The sequence below is a fragment of the Lotus japonicus genome, chromosome 6 (genome assembly GCF_012489685.1).
Source record: "Lotus japonicus ecotype B-129 chromosome 6, LjGifu_v1.2".
Lineage (NCBI taxonomy): Eukaryota > Viridiplantae > Streptophyta > Magnoliopsida > Fabales > Fabaceae > Lotus > Lotus japonicus.
The window spans coordinates 59,377,162-59,401,686 of record NC_080046.1 but is presented as its reverse complement, the minus strand read 5'-3'; the positions used below and the strand labels follow the sequence as shown (position 1 = coordinate 59,401,686).

At 35.4% G+C, this 24,525-nt stretch overlaps 4 protein-coding genes and 1 non-coding gene across 6 annotated transcripts; 2 read left to right on the top strand and 3 right to left on the bottom strand.

Annotated features, from left to right (window-relative positions):
- Positions 1-377: 377 nt before the first annotated feature.
- LOC130726171 (probable methyltransferase At1g29790) lies at positions 378-2,601 on the bottom strand. The gene is made up of 2 exons (XM_057577400.1): positions 2,108-2,601; positions 378-1,616 (listed from the first exon to the last, which is right to left on the bottom strand). The coding sequence occupies exons 1-2, from the start codon at positions 2,387-2,389 to the stop codon at positions 558-560; spliced, it is 1,341 nt and encodes a 446-aa protein (XP_057433383.1). The 5' UTR covers positions 2,390-2,601; the 3' UTR covers positions 378-557.
- A 908-nt stretch (positions 2,602-3,509) lies between these two features.
- Positions 3,510-6,864, bottom strand: LOC130724413 (cinnamoyl-CoA reductase 1). 2 transcript variants are annotated; one of them, XM_057575637.1, is made up of 2 exons: positions 5,964-6,864; positions 3,510-4,054 (listed from the first exon to the last, which is right to left on the bottom strand). In XM_057575637.1, the coding sequence occupies exons 1-2, from the start codon at positions 6,800-6,802 to the stop codon at positions 3,880-3,882; spliced, it is 1,014 nt and encodes a 337-aa protein (XP_057431620.1). In that variant the 5' UTR covers positions 6,803-6,864; the 3' UTR covers positions 3,510-3,879. The 2 variants fall into 2 exon arrangements, with proteins under 2 accessions (XP_057431620.1, XP_057431621.1); XM_057575638.1 differs by having other exon boundaries at positions 3,527-4,042; positions 5,964-6,858.
- TRNAH-GUG (transfer RNA histidin (anticodon GUG)) lies at positions 3,570-3,641 on the bottom strand. Its single transcript has one exon. It is a non-coding gene; the product is annotated as a tRNA-His (tRNA).
- Positions 6,865-16,132: 9,268 nt separating the features above from the next.
- LOC130726069 (uncharacterized) lies at positions 16,133-20,067 on the top strand. Its single transcript, XM_057577290.1, has 8 exons — positions 16,133-16,359; positions 16,936-17,284; positions 17,376-17,445; positions 17,637-17,692; positions 17,830-17,905; positions 18,037-18,073; positions 19,222-19,336; positions 19,439-20,067. Exons 2-8 carry the CDS (start codon positions 17,001-17,003, stop codon positions 19,677-19,679), a joined length of 879 nt encoding a protein of 292 aa, XP_057433273.1. The 5' UTR covers positions 16,133-16,359; positions 16,936-17,000; the 3' UTR covers positions 19,680-20,067.
- Positions 20,068-20,858: 791 nt separating this feature from the next.
- LOC130722056 (actin-depolymerizing factor 2-like) lies at positions 20,859-23,044 on the top strand. Its single transcript, XM_057572649.1, has 3 exons — positions 20,859-21,036; positions 22,276-22,535; positions 22,618-23,044. Exons 1-3 carry the CDS (start codon positions 21,034-21,036, stop codon positions 22,766-22,768), a joined length of 414 nt encoding a protein of 137 aa, XP_057428632.1. The 5' UTR covers positions 20,859-21,033; the 3' UTR covers positions 22,769-23,044.
- The last annotated feature ends 1,481 nt before the right edge of the window (positions 23,045-24,525 follow it).

The window sequence follows — 24,525 nt, the reverse complement described above, 5'->3', positions numbered from 1 at the left end:
TTCATTTTCTCTATAATGAAGAATGAATTGTTCTCTAACTGTTTTTGGTCTGCTATCTGGGGATACGACATTGCATCATGCTTCAAACCCGACCCATAACCCGACCTTGACCCGGCTCTGGCGGGTATTTTCTTATGAACAGTACTCCAAACCCTCTAGCTTAGCTTTAGTAAGTAGTAGAGTAGATAACAGTTTTGATATGGAACATGTACGATACATCATTTTTCACTCTATATTATCACCATTAACCGTATGATCTTGTGAAAAGTATCAAAACCTTTATCGTCATAAACTCACTTTAATTATCTTTGCTGCTCTTAATTTGGTTATAAGATTGAAAACCCCACAACCATAAGCATCACCACCAGTAAATGAAATCACCAAATCATGAGGAGTGAAGTTCTGTGTTTCTTAATAGAAGAGTCCCATGCTTAGAAGAAAGACTATGATACACATATTGGTCTCTTTCACACTTTTTACTTGAAGTTTTTTTCAATAAAAAAAAAGCAACTTTGTTCATTAATTTAGCACTTGCATGCATAAATCACATGCCTACCTCAAATCATTGGTTTCTCCATCAGTGCTGAAATGTACCACACATTCTTGTGAACCCCAGGATCAAGTTTCGATCCAACATGCCATCTCAATTTATTGAATCCAACTCGATCCAACATTGGCACATAAGTCTGGTTGAGTTGTGAATCAAAGCAGAAGAAATGGTCAAGCCAGAATATCCCCCCTGGCCTCAAAACCCTGTATATATCATACAACAAAAACTCAAGCGTGGTGTCTGGTATCCAATTCCCAATGATATTCATGGAGTGCACAATATCCAGTGTGTTTTCAAAGAATGGAAGCCTCTGAGAGAGGGTAACGTGCATTGGTATCAAACCCCTTGATGCAACCATGTTGTTGAATGGCCCATCCAAATTCAGAGTGCTTGTAATGATTGTCACATTCCATTCCTTCATTCTGGCAGCAAATGTTCCGGTTCCGCCGCCAATGTCGAGTCCGATACGGATTGTTCCTGCAGCTTTTGTCGCGAGAACTTGGTCTATTCCAAAATCAAGTCCACCATCATCAAAGATCCACCTACCCTTCTCTTTTCCCTGCAAATCAAAGCAATCCTTGCAGTCATTGGACCCTCCTAGCTCATTCTTTCTATCAACAAGGCACTGGTAGCTTTTACAAGAATATGGATCCCAGATAATGCTGGTGTCTGGAGGGATTTTCCAGAGGCTATCTGGCAAAGGTGTTGGCTCTACATAACTTGCAGGAGACTTGGGGTGGCATCGCCGACGTGGGAGCGGTTCACACCCTTTGAGCATGAGGCTTTCTGCAAGAATATCATCTACAGGACATTCCCCTCCAATCTCATATGTCATGTACTGGTTTAACTCATCATGGAGCCTCAAACAGGCTTCACCAATATTCATGTGAATCTCATCTGATCCTATCCTTGGTGAGTGCCCAAATGGGAGCTTGTGAGGGCCAAGTGCAATGTTGAGCTCATCAGATGTTGTGGAATCATCATTTTCCTGCTTCAAAGTGATGGGGTTCTGATCTGCTCTGTTTGATTGCTTGTATTGTTCGCGAGTAAGATCAATAAGCAAAGCCTGATGATGAAATTATAAGGTTAAGGTATTGAAAGGAAAGGGAATGATGAGAATAATAAAATCACATAATTGTGGTTATTTACGAAGAATAAATCATCAGTACATGTATCTAAAATAAGCAAACATGTCAATATAGCTATGGAGTATGGAATATATGGAAACTAATCTAAGTTGCCATATACACCTAATTTGATAATGTACTGTTGATTAGAGTATTCTAATTAAATATAACACATATTTCCTAATTTGGGTATAGAGATAATTTGTGATAGAGATATATTGCATGTTTAGAAACTCATTTGAAAAACATGGTGAAACTAAAATCATGGTGGACAAAAACAATTTCTCTTAGTTTTTGCTTCGGTACCATGATTTTGCCTTGACTGTGATTTTCAACGAGTTTCAAAACATGCACATAATTTCTCCTGCATCCAAATTCTCCTTTACTTTGGCAACTAAGTTAGTAGAGTTGAGTCTAGATTCTCGTTTACCTGGATAAGTAAATTGGTAGAGTTGAGCCTATGGTGCAGCTCAGACAAGAGTGAGTGACTGGCAGCAAGTTGAGCTTTGGTGGAGTTGAGTTCCTGCAGTATAGAGTTTGAGTCACTGGGCCTCAGAGAGGAGTGGTACAAAAAGCTAAATGGACCTGTGAAAATGTAAATGGTGACAAGGTTGGTGAAAATGATTAGCATAACGGATTTCAGCTTGTGCTTTTGGTTGTGACTAAGTGGCAGCTTTTTTGAGTGTTGTTGGTCATGAGCTTCAATACCCATGTCTCTCTTTCCTTACAAGATCGAGAAAGAAACAGCAGAATGGTGGAAATGTTTAATTTGAGGTTGCTAATTAATACTATAACATATGGGAATTGGTTATGATCTGATATACAGATCCAAGGAAAGAAAATTCTAATTCTACATGCACCACGTTATGTGCATGTTCCTTTGATCAAATATGAGCTTGGGTCATTGTGAAGCGCCGATGTGAACGTTCAAGGAATGTATTGCCTCGTGGCTTGCTCCTCAGTATATGATATAGTAGGTAGCACTTGCATGTTGCAAATAATGTCAAACAAAGGACACTCGAATGGTATGCAAAAGTTCGTTAGGCTTAAAGCGTGGACAATGCACAAATTTATCTATTTTAAGCTGAAACATTAATACTTTTATTAGAATAATTAAAGGTAAGATTGATCGAATCGAAGTCTAAATCACTTTATCATAGACACTTTAATATGATATCATGTTATAAATTAATTATCTCAAAAAAGATTTTACTATTAGGAAATTGAGCCATGTTTGTGGATCTAACCCACTACCTTACCTTAGATATCATTTGTAAATTAGTATTCAATTATTCTTGGAACTTCATGTCAACCTCACATTGTTTTGACATATTCTTAGTGATAACTTGCTTCCACGTGAGATTTTATCGATACAGTTTTCTATTCTACTTTTTTCCCTTGATAGAGTTTTCAAATATGTAGCCTCGCTCCAGCAAATTTTCAACCGTTGATTTTTACACTAATGGCTAAGATTGATCAAACTAAAGAGGCAATTTTTTAATTTAAATATTAAATGAATCATTTTGTATTGGCCGGATGGTCCAGCACCTAAAGAGGATAAAATGGTAGCAAGCTAATTTATATGTTAGCAACTTGCTTTGATGGTTTAATGGTTAAGAGTTTGATCCATTGGTATTGTCAAGAGTATAAATTAAGGCTAGAAATTAAAGTCCCTCAAGCATAATGGATTATTGACCTTATTATTAAAAAATGAATGTTAATAAGAAGAGGGGAGAGTTGACCGTGGCAAAAGCACGTTAACATTTATAACTACGAGTTACATATAACATGAATTAAATGCAAATGAGCATTGACTCCATTAGTTCCTATATTAATTTTCTAGATACTAGATCGCACTTATAAATAAAATAAAAATAAAAAATAACCAAAATTGTGGCTGCTGGGATTCGAGCCCAGGTCTCCACGGCCACAACGTGGAATTCTTACCACTAAACTACAGCCACTTAGTTGCTAAACTTAATACAATTAACTTATTAATTCTTATTTCTTCCACCTTATATTAAAGAAATAACTATAAGGCAAAGATTATTTTTGCCTAATTCCATTATTATTGTCATTTTTTCCTATACAAAATTATGAAAACATAAAATAAAGCGAAAACAAGGTAGCATTTTTTATAGTTAAAACTGATAACAGAAACTAGAAATGGAAACTAAACATACCCTAAATGAAATCTAACATCTATTTCTGTGTGGGTGGTAGCTCCAGGAACCCTTTAGCTATGAGGCTCTCAACTGCATCTCTCACAGCATCTTGAATTGGTGTGAAGACGAGGCCCAAGTCTATTAGCCTCTTTGCTGCATCTTTACATGGAGTAAGGCCAGGTTGAGTTTCCTCTGGGAACCTGCATGTAGTTCTTGTTCAGAGTCAGAAAACTTGCAAACTATGTAAGATAATTTAGCAGACCGAGAGTAGAAAAACAGAGTTTAAATATGTTTTCAATTAGCTTAATTAATATGAATCTTGATAAAATCATAAAAAGGATGTATTATTTCTACATAACATGCATAGCCAACAGAATTGAATTTCCTAAAAGGTGGAAGGTCTATGATAAAGTATGCCATAGGATTTTGAACACAATTTCCTAATAAAAGTTGCTAACAAGATACGTCTTATAATTTCTTTCATTTGGCAGCTAGTGGGAAACAATATAATTGGGATCATTTTTTCTGATCCAAACCATGCTTTCAAATCAAATTTTGTAGCACAATTTTCAATAACTACAAGAACGGGAAAAACTCATATTCCATGAATAATGACTGAATGATGTCATTCAGCCCAAGGGAAAAAAATGAAAAAGCTATAAAGAGACGTCTAGGATACAATATATGCTCCAAAAAGCAATGGCAACTGATGCCCGTTTCCAAAGTGGTTACAGTAACCACATTTTGCTCACATAGACTATAAAGGTAAGCATATAAATGTGTGATATCACTTGGTTCCTCACTACTCCATCTTGCAAATTTAAATTGCCACAAGTTGTTATGTTGGTGAGTTTCATTATGAGTTTTGATTTTTTCACTCCTCTTTTTACACACATTTCACCCCTCTATCTCTCTTCCCTTTGCATCACATGTCTAGTGAGTAATGGCATCTCTCAGATAAGGTGTAACCCAAATTCTTATACTTTTGATATTTGAGTTACCAAAAACATTCCTTTTCTAGTAAAAGACTACCTTTACTTTACCTAAGTTTTACTTAAGGTATTCCACAAAGAACTATTGACTAACAGTCTAGCACCAAGATGGGGATGGAAGAGGAGAATCGGCAGTCTGTGAATAACAGACAGATTATGTTTTTCAAACTCCACCATAAAGAAATGTATCTCAACTCTTTCCCCCTCTTTTTCTTCAAGATGTTTAGAGGGTGTTTGGAAACCAATAGCCACCCATGGTAAGTCCCAAAACCAAATCAAGCTCCCGTGTGTAGCTTTGGAGTGAAGTGTATTGCCATTAGTGCAAACTGCAAAAAGCTATACCAAACACTATTAGGGAAGCACAAGAGGATGGATGGTCTTCACCCTATCCAACCTTAGCTTCTCTTAATATATTCAGCAACCTACTACAAGTTGAATCTAAATTTGTGATACTAGTATACTATCAGCATATTCACATGCTATCTTCTTGTTGTATACCTGTAGCTAAATCACTTTCCTTAAACCCATACATCTATATTTCTCCACATGCTATATGATACATAAGAAGCTTATAGTTCACGGAACATAGCACCAACAGAGCAGCACTATAGAATTGCAAAAACTTTGAATAAGCACAATGAGGGGCTTAAAACAATAAAACTAGAGCTGTATCAAAAGGAAAAGCAGCTGGGGGATGACAAAATCAATGAGCGAAATCATTGTGAAAGAAACAGAAAGGAATTGCACAGTTCTGAAGGTAGAAGAATGAAAAACACAGACTAGACAGGATTTAAAACTCTCCTTACATGAGAAAGGTAAACAAGACACAAGACCCATTCTCCAGGACACTCTTCTCAATACACACTTCCCCACTAAGCAAAATCCATGCAAGTCCCTCCAACAAAGAGGAAATGAGTCTAACAAGTCACAACCCGCATTATTCAAAAGAGCCACATGAATTTCACATATCTATGTTGGAAAAATCATAAAGCATCTTGCTAGTGATACTTCTTATCTATACAAGTTATCATGTCACATTTGAAGGAATCATAAAAGAATAACCAATCATCCACCCTCAAACTCAACATTTGCTCAACCAAAAGAATAAGAAAACAAGAGATTAACCAACCTGTGAACAGGGAAATCAGGGTACAATTCAGACACAATGCTGGCAAAACTAGAAAACTGGTAGATACCATTGGTGCATAGATATCTACCCGCAGCAGTGGGGGTCTCAAAAAGCAAGACCTGAGCTCTAGCAACATCCTTAACATGCACCGCACCCAACCAGTAATGCTCCTGCGTGTCCCTATACCCCGTCATCAGCCGCTGCAGCACGGCGGAGCTAGCATTCAACTCCGGCTGCAGCAGCGGGCCCAAACACGTGGCAGGATGAATCGCCACCACCTCAGCACCACCCTGCTTCTCCTTAAACTCCCACGCCGCCCTCTCCGCCGCGGTCTTCGACACCGGGTACCACTTCCGCCTCGACTCGCAGAACTCCACATCCGTCCACGACGACTCATCAACGGCCCTTCCCTCCGGCCAGTTGGGATTCGGGACCAATGCCGAAATCGAGGAGGTGAGCACCACGCGCCTCACGCCGGCGCGCTTGGCAGCTTCGAGGACGTTGAGTGTTCCCTGTACAGCGGGCTGGATCAGGTCCTTGTGAGGATCTTCCGGGTCGTCGAGCGTGCAGGGGGAGGCCACGTGGAAGACGCCGGAGCAGTTGTGGATGGCGCGGGAGACGGCGGCGGAGTCGAGGATGTCGGCGGGGAAGATGGTGATGCGGGAATGGGCTTCCGGGTGGACGGTGAAGAGGTGGGTGGGGTCGGAGGAGGGGAAGGTGGTGGCATGGATGGTGTAGCGTGGGTTGTGTTTCTCCAGCAGGGTTCGGACCAGCCATGAGCCGATGAACCCGTTGGCTCCGGTGACGCATACAACCTCCTCTGTTTTCGGGTTAGACATGCTTCTCTCTCACACACACACAATCTCTTGTCGGAAATGGAAAATCTCTACTTACATTTAAGGCTTAATACATCAAAGGCTCCCTGAAATTATAAAGCGAATCAGTTCCAGGACCTGTAAAATTTTTGCATTAAATTGGGTTCCTAAGAAATTTTTTTTAATTAAATTAAGGACAAATGATGTCATACTTCAATTTTGTCCTAGTCAGCAATTCCACATGGCTTTTTTATTTATTTTTTAATTAAAAAAATTATTAAAAATTAATTTTTTATTCCAACTCATTTATTTAATCAGAAAAAAAAATAAAAAAAAAATCCTAATCTAATATTAATAAAATCTTAATACAAAACCTAAACTAATCCCTAATCTTATAGGTTAACTTTTTTATAGGTAATTACTAGTACTTTTTACCCGTGCAACGCACGGGGGTATACTTTTTTATTTTGTATTGTGTTTTTTTATGACTTTCTTAAATTATTTATTCGTATGAAAAAGAAAGAAAAAAACTGTGATAGTTAAGTGTATTTTGTCGAAGTGTTAATTTATGTTTTTGATTGTATTTGTTTCTTTTTTGTACGTTTTTTTATGAGTGTATTTGTTTTTTTTTTTTTGTGTTGTTTGTCCTTGTTTATCTAATTGATGCTTTAGATTTATTCTTTTAATATAACAATTTTATTGTACTTTACAGATAGAGGTAGTATTTTTTGTAAGATCTTATTTAGTATTAAGTTTGTCTTTTTGAGGTTCATAACTCATATGAAATAAATAATAATAATTTTTTGTAAAACAATTTGAAGTTAATAGTATAAGTCCATAGAATGACGTTGATGAAGGAAGATCAAGAGGAAGAGTTAGAGGAGTTTTTTTATTGAATGACCTCTAAATTTTAAGGTTTTTATTAATATAATTATTAGTTGATTAATATTTAACAAACATAAACTAATAATATGTGTCTTATGAAATTTCCTATATATGTGTTTTTAGTGAGATCATATTTATATTAATTTTATCTCATGACATTCCATAACTCAAATAAATTAAATAATAAATCCATTTAAATTATTTTGAGGTTAATAGTAGAAAGTTATAAGACATTGATGAAGAATGTAAAGGGATAACGATAGTTTTTTATTTTGCATCACATGTCTGTAATATTTATTTTGGTAGTTATGAATTTTTTTAGTGATATCATATTAAATATTAAATTTGCCCTATGGTATTCCATAAATCATATAAACTAAATAATAATAAATAAGTTGAAAGTTGTAAACTAACATTGATGGAGGACGTTCACGGAGAGAGATAGAAATAATTTTTTCTTTTGCATCACATGTTTGTGATATTATTTTGGTATTTATGTATAATTGTTTTGAGTGATACATATTTAATATTAGGTGTACTCTTTGATCTTTCATAAATCATATGGAAAAAATAATAATAAATGGAGGAAGTCCAAGGGAGATTTTTTTTTTTTTGCATCACATGTTTGTGGTATTTACTATGTATTTTTTTTTGTGATATCATATTTAATATCAAGTTTACTCTATGACATTCCATAACTCATATGAATTAAATAATAATAAATTATTTTAAAATAATTATGAGGTTAATAGTAGAAAAGTATAGACTAATTAACATTAATTGAGGAATTTCAAAGGTAAATGGATAGGGGATGGTTGGTTTATTGAATGGATTTTAACTTTTAAATTTTATTGTTAATATAAATTATTACTTGATTGATTATTCAAAAAATTTAAACTAATAATGTGTGTCTTATTGAATTCTCTAAGTTTTAATGTAATTTTTTTTCTATAAATTTCATAACTCATATGAGTTCAATAATAGATGTGCTTAAATATAAAATTTGTACTTTGTTAATATTAGATTTTGCTATTCGTTATCATAAAATTAAAATTAAGTATTGATAAAAATTATAATTATATTAATGTTGGTAAATAAACTTGAAAGTAATAAATATGTTAAAAAAATAATTCATAGTTTTTTTATTTGGTTACAAATAATTCATAGTTTGTTCATATTAAACTCAATATAAAGTAGGATGAAATCAAGTTAAACCCGTCTAAACAAAATTTCGCAATCTTAGAAAACTTGGACCTTCTCATTTTTTTAGGAAAAAAATAAGAGATGTAGTAAGTTACAAATACTTATTTGTGAACATGGACATCTGAAAGTTATATCAGAAAAAAGTTTTGTATATATGCAATATGCATATTGGGGATTGTGAGTTTCAGTGGCTAATGAGGAGAACGATGCAATGCAGAGTAAAGCAATGAAGAATGAAAAAAAAAAGTTAGAAACAACATAATATTAGGGTCATCCATTTAAGGAAGCAATGTTAGAGGTTAATCCATATGGATTATTGTTGTTAATTAAAAGATGAAATTAGTTGCCATGCGGTATTGTATGTGCTTTCTTTTATAAAATAAATTAGCACTATAAACCTTGGTTTCTTCAGAGATAATCGATTACATGAAAATGATGTCAATTATATTAAATGGTACCAAAATCATATTTTGTTGTAGTAGTAGTGTCACTTGTAGCCTCTTCAGTTTTTTAAATGCTCATTCAAGTAATCATGCATTTATGCTTTGTAACTCTATATTTTCTAGCAGATGCTTGAACCATGATATTCGGAATCGCATAAACTTCTCATACACATAGTGTGTCACTAAACTGTGGCATTTGAAAAACTACAATTTTAAAAATTCACTTTGTTATGGTAACAATAAATAGTTTGAATTAGGTACCATGAAAGTGGGGAAAACATAGAAATTGAATACCTTTTCAACGATTAAGAGCAGTTCAATACTATTAACAATTTGAGGTTTTTTGAAATCCCTTGTTTCCCACATATGGCACACACAAACTGTTTGCGTCATCCTACATAACAAAAAGTTAGCAAATCAAAGAGAAAATAATTTTTTAGGTGTTCCAATTTTACATGATGAAATCAAGTTGAAGATCATCATAAAATAAAATGCATGTTAGAACATATGTAAACATTCTAGGCTAGTACATCAATAGCTAGTCGTTGGATATAAGTACTGAAAAAATGTCTTGAAGCTTGAGTCATTGAAAAAATAAAAGCAAATACCTCAATAAAACTTATGTGAAGTGCAAATATTGAATGATTATTGACACTTATTAATTTATATAGTTGTAGAGAAAAGGGTTAGTGATTGTCCTTTTTTCTTTTGGTAAGATCTTATTTAGTATTAAGCATACATTTTTGAATTTCATAACGCATATGAAATAAACAATAATAAATTTATTTCAAGTAATTTTCAATTAATAGTAGAAGTCTATATAATTACATTGATGAAAGAAGTTCAAGAGGAAGGGATAGGGAAGTTTTTTTTTTCGATACATCGGAAGACGGAAGTTTTTTTTATTGAGTGACTTTAACTTTTAAGGTTTATTATTAATATTAATTATTAGTTGATTAATACTTCAACAAATCTAAACTAATAATATGTGTCTTATGGAATTCATAACTAATATCATATTCAATGTTAATTTTGACCTATGACATTCCATAACTCATATAAATTAAATAATAATAAATTCATTTAAAATAATTTTGAGCTTAATAGTAGAAAGTTATATACTAACATTGATGGAGGAAGTTCAAGGGGAATATCGAACGACTAAGATTAAAAGTCTGCTAAATATCGAACGGTTCTCAAAAATCACATATGAAATAATATGTATCCTTCAATTTTTTAATTTTTTTTTAAATTTAAATAAAAATGAAATAAAACTCAACAAATAGAGTTGATAGATAAAAGGAATAAGAAGGTAGAATTAAACCGAAAACCGAAAACAATAATGTAAAATTAGTGACCACATTCATAGTGTAAATGACATAAATTGGATTAAACTTAATGAAGACGATGAAGATGACAAATTGAAACTAAATCAATGAAATGTAAAAGGAGGAAAAATGCTTCATTATACCGGATTAGAAGAAAAGATTATCATTTGGTAAACTAATTGATAAAAAATTAATCAAAATTTTAAAAAAGCAAGAAACTCACATTGGTTGAAGATTAAACTGTCAAAGAATGGAAGCAAACATCATAAAATTGTGCAAGAAAAATAATGAAACACAATTAGAGAAATAACCAAGGAGATGACTTTAAAGTTTATGAAGAAAAAGAATTTTTGATAATAATAGTTAATCAATAGCAAAGAACAAAACATGCATAAATTATAAAAGTAAAATAAAGTGAGTAACTTTCATATATTGAATAAGTGATAACAACATCCATATTGCAAATAAAGACTGAAACTTACAGGAGTGAGAGATGAAGAATGAGAAGAATGAATCGGAAAAAATAAAACCGTTTGAGAAGAACGTAGCATGAGAACAAAATCTGAAGAAGAAATGATGGAAAAATCAGAACAGATAAATTAAAAGATATAAATAAGGCGAAAAAAGAAGCGCTCTTACCAGATTGAAGACGATGATGGAGAAGAACATCAATGCCTGAAAATGAAAAATGATGAAAAAGAAGTAACCAATAGAGAAGAAAATATGCAAAAGAAAATTCTATAACCTGATAGAATATCTTCTTGTGATGGAATGATGCTGTTGGAGGATCTAAATTGGAGAGATTACTTGCACATGAATGGATATGCTAAAGATAAAAAATGAAAGAGATGAAAATAATTTGAAAGGGGAATGAAAAGATGCTTTTTATATGGGAGAAGAAGGAAGAGACTCTTGGTGATTTTGTAACCATAATCCATAATCAGGAGTTACAAATGCAACAAATAAAACTCCCAAGAATATGAGAAGGTTATACAAAGGGTTTCATAATAAAAAGACCAACGGTTAGGATTAGAACCAATGAATGGTCAAGATTGATTTCATATTGAATTACTAACAAATTTACGTATATGACCATGGAAAAATTTCCACCCATGTGTATTAAAATATTAAATTACAATTTTGCCCTCAAGTTTGCAAAAACTCGTATAGATTAAAACAATAATTTTAATAACATATCCATTAAAAAATTAAAACCCCCAAATTAACCCTCACTTCAACCTCGATTGCAGGTATTCACATCAACAACACCAACCTATAACGATTCAAATGGGACCTGCAGATTCAACCAATTGAAATGTGAAGTGTGGCATAATTCATTTCAATTTCATTCATTCAATAACTCAAATCATGTTTGAAGTGTCTCTCCTTTGCTGCTTCTTTGCTTTTAATAATAAAAGTTGCGAGCTTTTCAATCAGAAGCATACCACAAAAACGTAAGTTGCTCATACTCTATGCAACATAGAGGCAAATGGAAGATCTGGTCAGATTTGGTTGAGAGGAGGGAGCGTGGTGGAGAGGAGAGGCAGATGGAGGATGCATCGTTGATGGTGATGATGCGGTAGGGAAGGAGATCAACGGTGCGAATGATGAAGAGGCGACACGGATATGCACGGCGGCGCGCAAGGTCGCTGCTCCAGAGACAGATTTGGTCCGGTGGGGAGACGATTTGGTGTGGTGTTGATGGGATTGGGTTTTCAATGGTCTTTCTCCTTCATCTTCCTCTGTTCTAGGTTTGGGTTTGGTGGGGTTGATAGATTGTGTTTGGAATTTGTTATTATTTAGTTTAAGTAATTATTTAGTTAGTTTTGGAATTAGATTAGGGATTTTATTGAAATTAGGGATTTTATTAAGTTTTTTATTTATTTTTATTTATGCTTTAATATGAGTTGGAATTAAAAAATAAAGTTTTATCATTTTTTAATTAAAAAAATCATAAAAGCCACGTGTAATTGATGACTAGGACAAAATTGAAGTCTGACAGCATTTGACCTTAATTGAATTAAAAAAAAATTCTTAGGGACCCAATTTGATGCAAAAAATTTACAGGTCCTGGAACTGATTCCCTTTACAATTTCAGGGGTCTTCTGATGTATTAAGCCTACATTTAATTTCTCTTAGGTAGATATAAATTCGAGTTGTATTCAATGCTTATTGATCTTGTATATAACTACAAAATAAAAAATAAAGATACTTTAGATACTTTTTTTTTTAAAGAAAACAGTTTCGGTACATATTTTTAACTTGAACGTTGAGTTAAAAATGAATGGTGAAAAAACTATAGTGAAGCAAATAATGTAATAAGATTGATAGAAAAGAGTAAACCTTAAAAGTAGTGGCGGAGGAGGCACGCTTTTGAGGAGGGTGGTGCTAAGTCTAAAGAGGGTGGTGTTGTACTTGTATGATTTCGATTTTGATAAAGAAAAGTATAATTTTTTGTAAAGAAAACTATGATTTTGGGGGTGACTATGGCATGTCCAAGTCACCCCTTGGTTTCGCCATTGCAAAAGGCTCTACACGTGCATCTTAAGCAGGATAGATACAATCACCAAATGCCTCAACTACTACCTAGCCTTTTGAGTTTCAAATCGCTTTCAAGTTTCTAGGCATCTAACTTCCCTTTCTCGCCCTAGATATTTTATGGTCTCTCAATCGCTCCCTAATAATATCAACTTCATAGATCCAGGTAACTAAATGCCTAAATTCAAAGTTGATTTGTTTCAATCTCAATCAATATCACTCCATGTAATGCATGCCACAACTTATGTTGTGAAAAAATGAGGGAAACATACAAAGTGAAGCAAAATTCAATTATAAGAAGGCTGCAATAAGGGTAAAGAAGAATGAGACTATAGAAACGAGAACGAGGGTTGCATTTGAGGAGTTTTGGACACACATCCTTTAGTAATAATCCATGGTCTTCCTTGCAAAAGTATGAATTTTATCATCCTAAAAAGACGAATGAACAACGATCATAGTCATGAATCAATGTATCACTTATATGATATTTTACAAATTAAATTTGAAAACAAAGTACCCACCTTACTATCCATCAACACCAAATAAAAGGAAAATGACAGCTTCGACTGGTCCACGCTTGAGCCATACCAAAGTCGAACAACCCTAACAATGATGATCCGACGATCCTTAGTGGGATTGAGCTGAGATATGGTGTTAACGTGCGAATTCATGTTGCAAATTGAACTACACTAGTCGAAGAGAGTTTCAGCTGTAGCTTCTCATGCATAAGTATATTTAACGGGGGGAGGTGGAAGATGTGAGGTTTCTCAACATGCATTCAATGCTCGAATAATCAAAGACATCAATAAATGGATTCAATCCCTCTATGAAATTGAAGAGTTGAGGTAAGTATTGACACACTTCTTAATATCATAATCGAGAAGGGTGAAGCAAGAGTGAAAATTGTGAATGAGAAGGTAAAAAATTAAATCACTAATGAGAGATTATGAGAAATTTGAAAGAGTGAGTGCTAAGATTAATACAAAAGTGTAAAACGTAAGCATTTAATGAAATGAATAATTCATTAATAAGAGGTTATGGTAAATCGGAAAGAGTGGAAACCTCCATTAATGTGGAAGAGAGATAGACCAATGAAAGGTGAAACTGACTTATATATGTATTGGAGAGTGATGGTTGTTGATACCGAAACTCATTTAATGTGAAAGGCGAATGAGGGAGGAAGAGAGAAATTCATAAGGAGAATGCATGAGATTTGTATGAAAACATTTTTGTATAATAAAAATATATTTCCACATTATTAATGGAAATTTTATGAAATACTTGTTATATAAAGTTTAAATATATGTAACGGGGTAAATGGTCACATTGGTCCCGGGATGTTCGCACCGACTTCAGAATCGTCCCTGGATGAATTTTATTAGGCTCGCGGTCCCCAGATGTGGCAAAAAATAGTCATATTAGTCCCTGACGTTAAAATCCCCATAAAAGTCAACATTATCTTTCTAATTTTCTTTCACTTTGGTCCCTTTCTTCTTTCTTCCACCCTCTTCACCCCCTGCTTCCATCATTTTCACCAAAACCCACCCCCCATCATGCTTCAGAAACCCAGAATGTAAACCCACAATCTTCACCTCCTTCATCTTCATCGTGTTCATCTTCACTTTATTCATCTCCATCCCCTTCTTCCATCATCTGCAGTTTCCAACCCATTCTCCACCGTCAGATCTCGACGTCGACCTTATTCGTCTTCCTCATCGCCTTCAAGCACGCGCCCATTTCGGAGGGGATTTGGTAGAATTGGGGGTTTAGGGTTTTGAGGTGGAAGTTGATTTAGGATTTGGGGGTGCTGGAAGAAGGAGAGAGGAGGAGTGTGCCTTGAGAAGAGGAGTGGAGAAGGGGGTGGTGGTGGTGGCGATTCTTCTTGGTTGGTTCTGGGTTCGAAGCAGACGAATCGGGTTTGGGTTTCTTGAGACCCGACATGAAGACGCGAAGTTGGGTGGCAGATTTCAACAATGAAGCGGTGAACTAAGGTTTGTTGGCTGTGGATTCGGTGGAAGAAGGGTCCACCTCTACTATCTTCCGCTTGAAGAACAAGTGGGCATGACCAAAAAGGAATCAAGCTCTCTCCTTTGCAACATGAATGCATCGAAAGTGAGTTCCAAAAGGTGAGGAATTAGAACTACACATGCAACAATGAATACTTCATCATAGAAGTTGTGTAAGGTTCTAAATCAGTGGGAGAAGCTGAAATTGAAGCCCAATGGGTAGTTGAAGAAAAATCACAGTGAAGATCTGGGTTTGGCTTCAATTGCACATGTGAAAGAGAAAGAAGAAACACAAAGAGAGGAAGAAGAGGGAACGTAAGAGGAAACACAGAGTGGAAGAAGAAGAAACACAGCGATGACTCTAGTAGGGCATGGGGTGGATTAATGAATTTGATTTTTGATGATTTCTAGGTTCAAGACTGTGTTGCTATTGTGATTGAATTGGGAGTTGAGTTTAATTTGGGGGAGAAATTAATTTTATTAATTAAATTAGGGTTAGAATAAGGGGAGGAGTTTTTGGTGAAGATGATGGAAGAAGGGGATGAAGATGAATAAAGTGAAGATGAACAAGATGAAGATGAAGGAGGTGAAGATTGTGGGTTTACATTCTGGGTTTCTGAAGCATGATGGGGGGTGGGTTTTGGTGAAAATGATGGAAGCAGGGGGTGAAGAGGGTGGAAGAAAGAAGAAAGGGACCAAAGTGAAAGAAAATTAGAAAGATAATGTTGACTTTTATGGGGATTTTAACGTCAGGGACTAATATGACTATTTTTTGTCACATCTGGGGACCGCGAGCCTAATAAAATTCATCCAGGGACGATTCTGAAGTCGGTGCGAACATCCAGGGACCAATATGACCATTTACCCATATGCAACGTATTAAGTTAGAACAATGTTTATTATGAGAGATAAGTGCATCAAATGAAATTGTGATCATAAAGTCATTCTCATTTTCATGTCATCGAAACGTGAGTGTAGTGTTTTCCAGCCCTTTTCCCTTCCCTCCTCTATTTTTCACCTCATCCAAACACAAACACAGCGTTACAGTGATAGTCCCCATCCGACAAACCTTAACACAATTTCCACAAAATTGGATAACTCCTCTCTGCCACAGCAGGATTTTTCCTTACAACAAATTCAAGTGACCGATTTCTAACGCACTCGTCGCGCCGTTCCAGGTAATTTCGTTTGCTTTTCGCCTGTCAAATTTCGCTGGCTCTGGTTCTGGACAATGCAAGTGCCGATCACCTTATGGATTCTGTTAATGCTCCTGATCTATTGGAAATTTGGAATGACCCATTGATTTACAAATGGGGGATTTCTGTTTAATTGTCAAAATGCATATGTGGATTGTGCCTACTTTTGCTGATTTTTTTAGGAGTAGTCTATGTGTTATGCTTAGTTTTTCATTTCCTGCTATGTTTCACTATATGGTGTTCAAAGAGGAGTTGGAATTGAGATATATAGTGCAGGATTGGACAATTGTTGTTTTTGGGTTTGTTCTTGCAGTTACAGTTACAGGAATATGGTCTTCTCTAGTGGATATTAATTCTTGCCCCTAAGTCTTTATTAGATAATGAAAATATCTTCTTGTTACCAATTACTTCATGGGCTTGATGCTTTCTGGATGTAGCATAGGAGGTTTTGGGGTTAATTGTTGCTCAAAAAACTTGGTCATGCTTTGTGCATGTCCTTATCAATTACAATTGATGCAAGTCACTAATTATTTCACTGTATTGTACTGCATATTCCAGATCATTCGGCAGTCGCTACTTATTCTTCACGAAGGGGTGATTAAGTCAGATATTGAATTTTGGGAATGGACAAGGTTGTGGAGGAGGTGGAAAAGGTGAAGAGGGAATGGGATGAGGCTTGCGGCAAAACACAACTCCACATCAAGGCAATTGCAGACTACGGAAAATCAGGAAGACCCAAGGATGAGATCAACTCGCTTGCCAGGTTGAATGGGATGGCTCAAGATGGCTTGGCGCTCCTTTCTTCCTTGCATTTCACCCTAGATCTCCTCGCTCCACAATTGCCCACCGAAAAGGAGGTTGAATCTGCTCGTGTCCTGCTCGAATCCTGGAAAACCCTGACTCAACAGTACCTACCCTCTTTCTCTCTCTGATTGATATAAAATAGTTTATTTAGTAATGAATTATGAGTTGATAGTATGCATATGTGTTTTAAACAGTTTGCGGCTAAGTCTGAGGAATGCTAATCTGCAAGCCAAGGCTAACTTAAGGAAAGCTGCTCAGGAAGAGGTAATTTGCTTCTTCTTTTTTATCCTCAACTACTTTGCTATTCATATTGAATACTTTATAATCATTGACTGAGAACATGTTAATTATATCATGATCATGTATGTGTGTGATTTGTGCTTGTGCTTCATTACATTGATGGGTTGGATTGTGAATTTGTGACGTGACGTGTTTCATATTTCTATATGATGCAGAGAGAGCTACTTCTAGGTGGTGGAGAAGAGTCTACAGTTCGCAGACGCAATTTGCAGTATGTCCTTTGTGCCATATTATGATTTCCTTGTTTATTTTGCTTTTAGTGCCATTTGATGGGAAAATTCAGTTAGCATGATATGATTGATGCCAGGATGAATTATTCTAGTTCTCAAATTTGTGATTTTCTTCCAGGACAAAAGCGGGAATGACATCTGCTGCAGAGAGCATCACAGATAGCCTTCGTCGTACTCGTCAATTGATGGTTCAGGTTAGTAGTTAGATATCTTTCCTTTCTAAACTTGTTGTAATATTTTGTTTCATTATTGCTCCTTTGTACTCCTTCATAAAATATGACCCTTTCATGTTGGGCTGATTAGCATTCTCATTGTATATCTGTAGGAAGTCGAAAGAAACACAAGCACACTTATGACTCTTGGTAGGTACATTTTCTTTTCTCTCCTCTCTTTATATTGATGATGGTTCTTTCATCTTTCTGCTTCCTTCTTTAATTTATACTGTTATTACAATTTCTTTTTGGTGTATGTGAAATTTATATGAAGAACAAAGGAAAATGAACTATAAAAATAATAATAAGCCGTCTGATCGGATTAAGTATGCTGGCAGCTATTATATGTGTTGCTTCTGGCAGCTCAGTGTCCTAATTTTTTATGTCCTCTTTTTTATTTTATTTTGAAAGCTTATTATGAAATTAATGAGATTGATCATCCCTGTAAAAGTCTACCACCCTTTTTTTATCACTAGCAAAATGTAGCAGACTGAATAGAAAATATCTCTTAGTAAATTGAAAGAGTTGATTAAAACCCAATTGATCCTCAGGTTGGTGGAATGATATGTGCTTGGATTATGACCTTTATGGTAATGCTGAAGTTTAAGCCAGCCAGAAATGAAAATAACCTGTTTCAACTTTGACCCTGGCAATTTTTTTTTTAGTTTCAACAAGTTTTCAGAACTCTTTCCATCCAAATGACTGAATTTGACGTGGCTCATTGTTAGGTACCAGAAAAATAGTAGAGAAGGGAATGAGCTGAAATGCTATAGTATTGAGTTGTTCTGGAATTCTGAGATGAACCCAACTCAGATCTAGTTTAGGGAAATACAAGAAGAAAACTGATACAAGGCAAATTAGAGTAGAAAGTGCCTCTATCTCTCCCAATTCCCAGCCTAAACCAATCCTGCCCTCCCCTCTCCCCATTTCCCCCTCTTTCACAACCAACTCAGTTACCACAGGGACCCACTCCCTACTGCCTGCTCAGCATCAGTTAGGCTCCCTTCCATGTGTTTATTAAGTGCATCACACCTCCACTTCTTCGTACATTAAGCTAAGTGAACTTGGCCCTTGCAATTGGGTCCGCATCACTCATGCTCAATGAAGCATTAAGTAAAGATGCTTCTCTTTGTTGCTGTTTGTGCTAGAATGCTTGTTAGTACTCGAGCAAAATGATATTAGTTTTTTCTTGATGGATTGAATGACATTAGATTTGATGGATTGATATTTATTGATGTGATTACGAGGGAACAACTTTGTTCTGAATATTTGTTTTGCAAAATTGCTTGGATACACAGATGAATCAACTGGGGTGTTAAAAAAGGCTGAAAGTGAATATAAAGGGCACCGCTCATTGTTGATGAGAACACGAAATCTGCTCTCTACAATGCAACGTCAAGATGTCATAGACAGGTATGGAAATAAAAAAGTTAACGGATTTTGATGTCCACCCTCTTTGTTTGGTCTTCCTATTCCTATATCCTAGAAATTGACTCATAACTTGTCTTCAAACAGGGTGATAATCGGGCTTGGCTTCTTATTGTTCTCCCTTGCGGTTCTTTATGTTGTTTCAAAGCGGATCGGACTACTTACGTTGCAGAGAAAGGTTACTGAGGCCATAAAGGCTGGTGTGGTGGGGCAGGCAGATCTAAGACCCCAAGCTGTTGCAGATGATATGAATCTTCATCAAGTCAGAGATGATCATGTTCACAATACAGAGGCTCCTTTAGAACAAAGAATTCATGATGAACTTTGATGCATTTCTAAGGAATAGTATCATCTTTTATCTTACAACACAATTTTAGCATCCTAGATTGCTTAAGAATGAGAAAGTTAAAGTACATACTATCTTGAGAGTTCAACGTAACAGACATTTGATACCTTATATTTAGAGTAATTAGGAGGTCTATTGAATTGATTGATTAGGATGCTATAGAAAATTTCTGTGTAGTAATTTTATTTGAGCTGCCTTTCAGCATGTGCAGAAGAGGTTTCATACATCTTGACAGAGTGCAAATGTTTGGAGAAGTTTTTAGCAAGAACATCTTGTCTCTTGCTTGCTTTTTCGATGTTGGACATGTTTGTTTCTGACAGACCAGCTATCTTTAAGATCTGAATTATGAACTTTTATGAGTCATTATATATTTTTATGGGCGTGTAGTATGATTTCCATGACATACTTATCGAATATCCAAACTTGTGGTACAAGTGAAGTTCACATGCATTGAATGTGAAATCATTAGACTCAGTTACAAACATGATTACAAACAAGTTGAATGTAATGAGAGGATTATTTTTATTTAAGAGTTTGGAGAAGTAAATCATGATTATATGATCATACATGAACTATTAAGATTAAACAGTTTGATAGTTACTACATAAATTCATGTTTGAATATTAATCCTTCATGGTTACATTTAAATGTCAAATTCAGACCTCTGACCCCAATTAAAGACCACCATCTATATTTGATTACAAAAAGTACTCAAATGTTATTGAAAATAGTTTAAAATCCATATAGAGCTATTTCTTTCATTATTAGTTTTTAGTTCTTGTAAGGGATATATGGATAAAGTCAACTACTCAACCAACAAGGTGTAGCACAACTGGTAGATAGTTGGACTCCTTAACCATCTAGTCCAGGGTTCGATTCCTGGACGGTGCGTATGGAGAAACATTTGTTAGGAGAAGCCTACCTACTTAATGTGATTAGTCTCATAACTGTCGGTTGTGGGGATACCTTGGGTCAACTAATCAACTTAAATTCCTTTTTTGTTTGTCAAAATATCAAATACTTTTTTTTTATCAAATTATCAAATACTTTTATTATTGGGCCGTAAGCCCAAGCCCAAGCAGGAGGAAGAAAGTATGGAAGGATGGGTACCTTTGATGTAAAGAGATATATACAAGTTGCGTGAGGTGGCAGCGGCGATTGGGCCATTCAACACGCGCTGACTGCGACTATTAATAACTTGACGCTTCCACCACACCACACCATACCATACCATACCCTCTTTTCTCTCTCTGCGTCTCCGATCGAGACTCGAATCAATTCCTATATCTCCTCCACCGTCATCGCTTCCGCTGAAATCAATCTCCAACCAACCACCATGGTCAGTCTCTCTTCTCTTCTTACACATCTTCCTCCAATTTCGTTCTCGCTTTTCAACTATTTTTCCTAATTTCTAGTCTACTGGTAGCTTAATTTCGCCGCTATTTTCACCTCTTGATCTGATCCAACTCTGCATTTTTTTCGATTGAGTTGTTCTGTTCTCCAATTGATCGCATGCTTGCTTGCTTTGATCGTTTCAACAGCTTGTGATTTGATCTGTGAGGGTTTCCAGTTTCCTGATCTAACATGCTGCTTCAATTTCTTTGATGTTGTGGTTATTATTATTTTTATTTTTATTTTTATTATTGGGGCTGGGAATTTTTTGATTAAAATTATATTATTTTTATCAGATTTAATTTTTGGTAAAGTTTATTTTTAGGTTATGAGGAATTATAATATGATATTATTTTTAGCTTGAACATGACATGGTGTTTTATTCTGATGTTTACTTATTTTAGCTATTTGTTTATGTCCTGATTATTAAGATGATTCTATGCTTGTATAGGTAATATTTACTTTGTTAGTTGGAGACATGTTGTTATAACATTGCAAATTTAATATATTCAAAATGTGCAATTTTGATATGTTAGAGCTATATTATTAGGACATGTTTGGTTTACATTTCATTTTCTGTTTATTCAATTTTAATTGCAAACAGCTATGCTTTCATTTCCAAAGGTTGTTGTTTAGGGTGTGTTTGGATTCTCCCAATGCATAAGTTGAGTTTCATTCCCTTGTGCTAACAAATAGTCAAACACAGCTGATCTTTCATGTTCCTATAACATTGTATTACTCAACATGTACAATTTTTAACCTCTTCGAGCTTGGCTATTTGGGCATGTTTGGTTTCCATTTCTTTTGCCGTTTTCATTTTTATTACAAACAGCTACTTTGTTTTCATTCTATTTCTTATTTTCAAGGTTTTGTTTTGAATCTGTTTGGGTTCGGAATCCATTTCCGAACGGATATCCGAACATAATCTGGTCTTTCATGTAAGCTTTGAAAATAGGAAATTTATGTGGCAAATAGAACATGGAAGCCTAAAAGGGAAATAGAAACCAAACATGTCTTTAGTTCTCTCCCCACTTTCTCTTTTCTCTTACATGTGCCTGCCAAGTGCCAACCGCTCTACCATATTAACAATGCATTAGCTTATTTGTGCTCGATCACATGGGATCACTTGATGTGCTTTTTCATTGCATTGATGACTGTGATGTGTCTGCAATTGCAATTCTTATAGGCCAATGCAGCATCAGGCATGGCAGTCCATGATGACTGCAAGCTAAGGTTTATGGAGCTCAAGACAAAAAGGACATATAGGTTCATAGTTTATAAGATTGAGGATAAGCAAGTCATTGTGGAGAAGCTTGGTGAGCCAGGACAAGGCTATGAAGATTTCACTGCTAACCTTCCTGCTGATGAGTGCCGCTATGCTGTTTATGATTTTGAGTATCTGACTGAAGGAAATGTCCCCAAAAGCAGGATTTTTTTCATTGCATGGTAATGTTTACTTTTTGGGATCTGCTGAATGCTTTTCATGCTATGTTTTTATATGCATTGATTTTGTTGTTTTTCTCTGCAGGTCGCCTGATACATCAAGGGTGAGGAGCAAGATGATTTATGCAAGCTCCAAAGACAGATTCAAGAGGGAGTTGGATGGAATTCAAATTGAGTTGCAAGCAACTGATCCTACTGAGATGGGTCTTGATGTCTTTAAAAGCCGTGCCAACTAAATTGTTATAAATAGTAGGCTTTCTGGTGGGGAGCTCCCCTTGAGCCTTAGTTCTCTCATATGGAAATATCCATAGTTTGTGGGATATGGTCAACTTGGCTAGTTATGTCTTAAAACTCTCAATTTTCCAAGTTGTGGCATAAAGTTTACTGCACATTTGACAAGCTTAGCTTGATCCAGCTTATTTTATTATGACTTGTGATTTATACAATCCTTGTGTTTGAGTGGCATTTTTGGCCTCCTATCCTTGTTGAATTTGGAATCGTTTTTGTGAGCAGTTACTTGCCTGTTTTTGGTTTGTTGGAATGAGATCATATGATGTAGGTTGGTTGTTCTTGCTCAAATCCAGATTACTCTTGTATCACTCGTTACAGCAGATTGGATCATTTTCTCTTTTGTCACAATCAATCCTGAGATTGAGAAGCTACTCACACATGGTTCTCTCCATAATTGATTCTGCCTACAATTGAATTTTAGAAGGTTTCTAAACATGAATTTTACAGTTTATGTAGCTCGTGTTTTGTGATACTGCCATACTGGCATGATCATGCAGAACGCTTTTAGCTATTGTGCCATCACTTCATTTTCTTGTAAGACCTCTAACTTGTTGAGAGACCTAGGCGGTTATTTATGTTATAGAAACTCTCGTAATACAAGTGAAAACTTGACAAAATGGTGGTGGCGTAGTTCTGGGAAACCAATACATGAGATGACACAAATCAAAGGATTGATAGTAAGATTTCTTTCTTCCATTTCTAGCCGGTGTAGCTTTAATCAAATAATCTGATGTTCTCTATTAAAGAGATAGGAATGAATGATAAAATGAGTGAGTGATGTGACAAGAAAAAAGAGAATAATAAGGAAGTTAAATGAAGTAGAAATAAGATGGAAGAGAAAATGGGATGTGAATAAATAAAAACTCTTCATTTAGCTTTTCTAATTGTTTTCTAATTGTTTGTGAATAATAAAAAATGAAGACAATTTAAACCGTCGGTGAAATGGACAATGACATTAATGAAGCGGTTGACAAGGTTACTGACAATTGTTTCATCGGAACATAGACAGTTTAGTTGAGTATATGGGAGGTGACATTACAAATGGTTACGACTTTTCGTCGGAATAGAGACGGTTTAATTGAGTATATGGCAAGTGACATTACCAACAATTAAGATTATAAGGACTCTCCCCTTGTAGTTCTTCCACCATATACAAACGGTTTTGACCGTTGATAATCTTTTCAATTAAGTGTTTACGCCGCCACCTAAAGGTTGCTTTCATGTCTTCCCGACTCTCGACTACTAATATATATATATATATATATATATATATATATATATATATTGTTTTCCAGTAGAAAATGCTTTACTGACAAGTTAAGTCACGGGTAAGTGCGTACGTAGTCAGTAAAACAACCATGATTATTTAAATTGTGTTACCGTTGACATTACCGGTGGTTATGACTCTAACTACGCTCTCTTGCTATGCTTTCCTCGCCATATACCAATGGTTATGACCGTCGGCGATATTTCCTGCCAAGTGTTCCCGCCACCTAAACATTTATTTTAGGTCTTATCGAACTATGTGTAAATGTCATCTTTTCAAGAGAAAATGGAATCCGAAGAGTTAAGTTGTGGGTAATTAGGGGAATTACCACTAAATGTATGGTAGGTAGTAAAAAAGCATAATTGATTTACCAAATTTGTTGTAGTGAAGTGAACTGAATGTCCTCTCCATTAATTGACTTGACTAATCCAAATC

Bases quoted from the DNA above. Each gene is read 5' to 3' on its own strand.
- LOC130726171 (XM_057577400.1), bottom strand. From the start codon at position 2,389: ATGGGTATTGAAGCTCATGACCAACAACACTCAAAAAAGCTGCCACTT. The intron at 1,617-2,107 runs GTAAACGAGAAT...TTTCATCATCAG, and splicing joins CTACCAATTTACTTATCCAG to GCTTTGCTTATTGATCTTAC.
- LOC130724413 (XM_057575637.1), bottom strand. From the start codon at position 6,802: ATGTCTAACCCGAAAACAGAGGAGGTTGTATGCGTCACCGGAGCCAAC. The intron at 4,055-5,963 runs GTTGGTTAATCT...ACTCTGAACAAG, and splicing joins CCTGATTTCCCTGTTCACAG to AACTACATGCAGGTTCCCAG.
- LOC130726069 (XM_057577290.1), top strand. From the start codon at position 17,001: ATGGACAAGGTTGTGGAGGAGGTGGAAAAGGTGAAGAGGGAATGGGAT. The intron at 17,285-17,375 runs GTACCTACCCTC...TGTTTTAAACAG, and splicing joins TGGAAAACCCTGACTCAACA to TTTGCGGCTAAGTCTGAGGA. The intron at 17,906-18,036 runs GTTAGTAGTTAG...GTATATCTGTAG, and splicing joins CTCGTCAATTGATGGTTCAG to GAAGTCGAAAGAAACACAAG.
- LOC130722056 (XM_057572649.1), top strand. The intron at 22,536-22,617 runs GTAATGTTTACT...TTTTCTCTGCAG, and splicing joins AGGATTTTTTTCATTGCATG to GTCGCCTGATACATCAAGGG.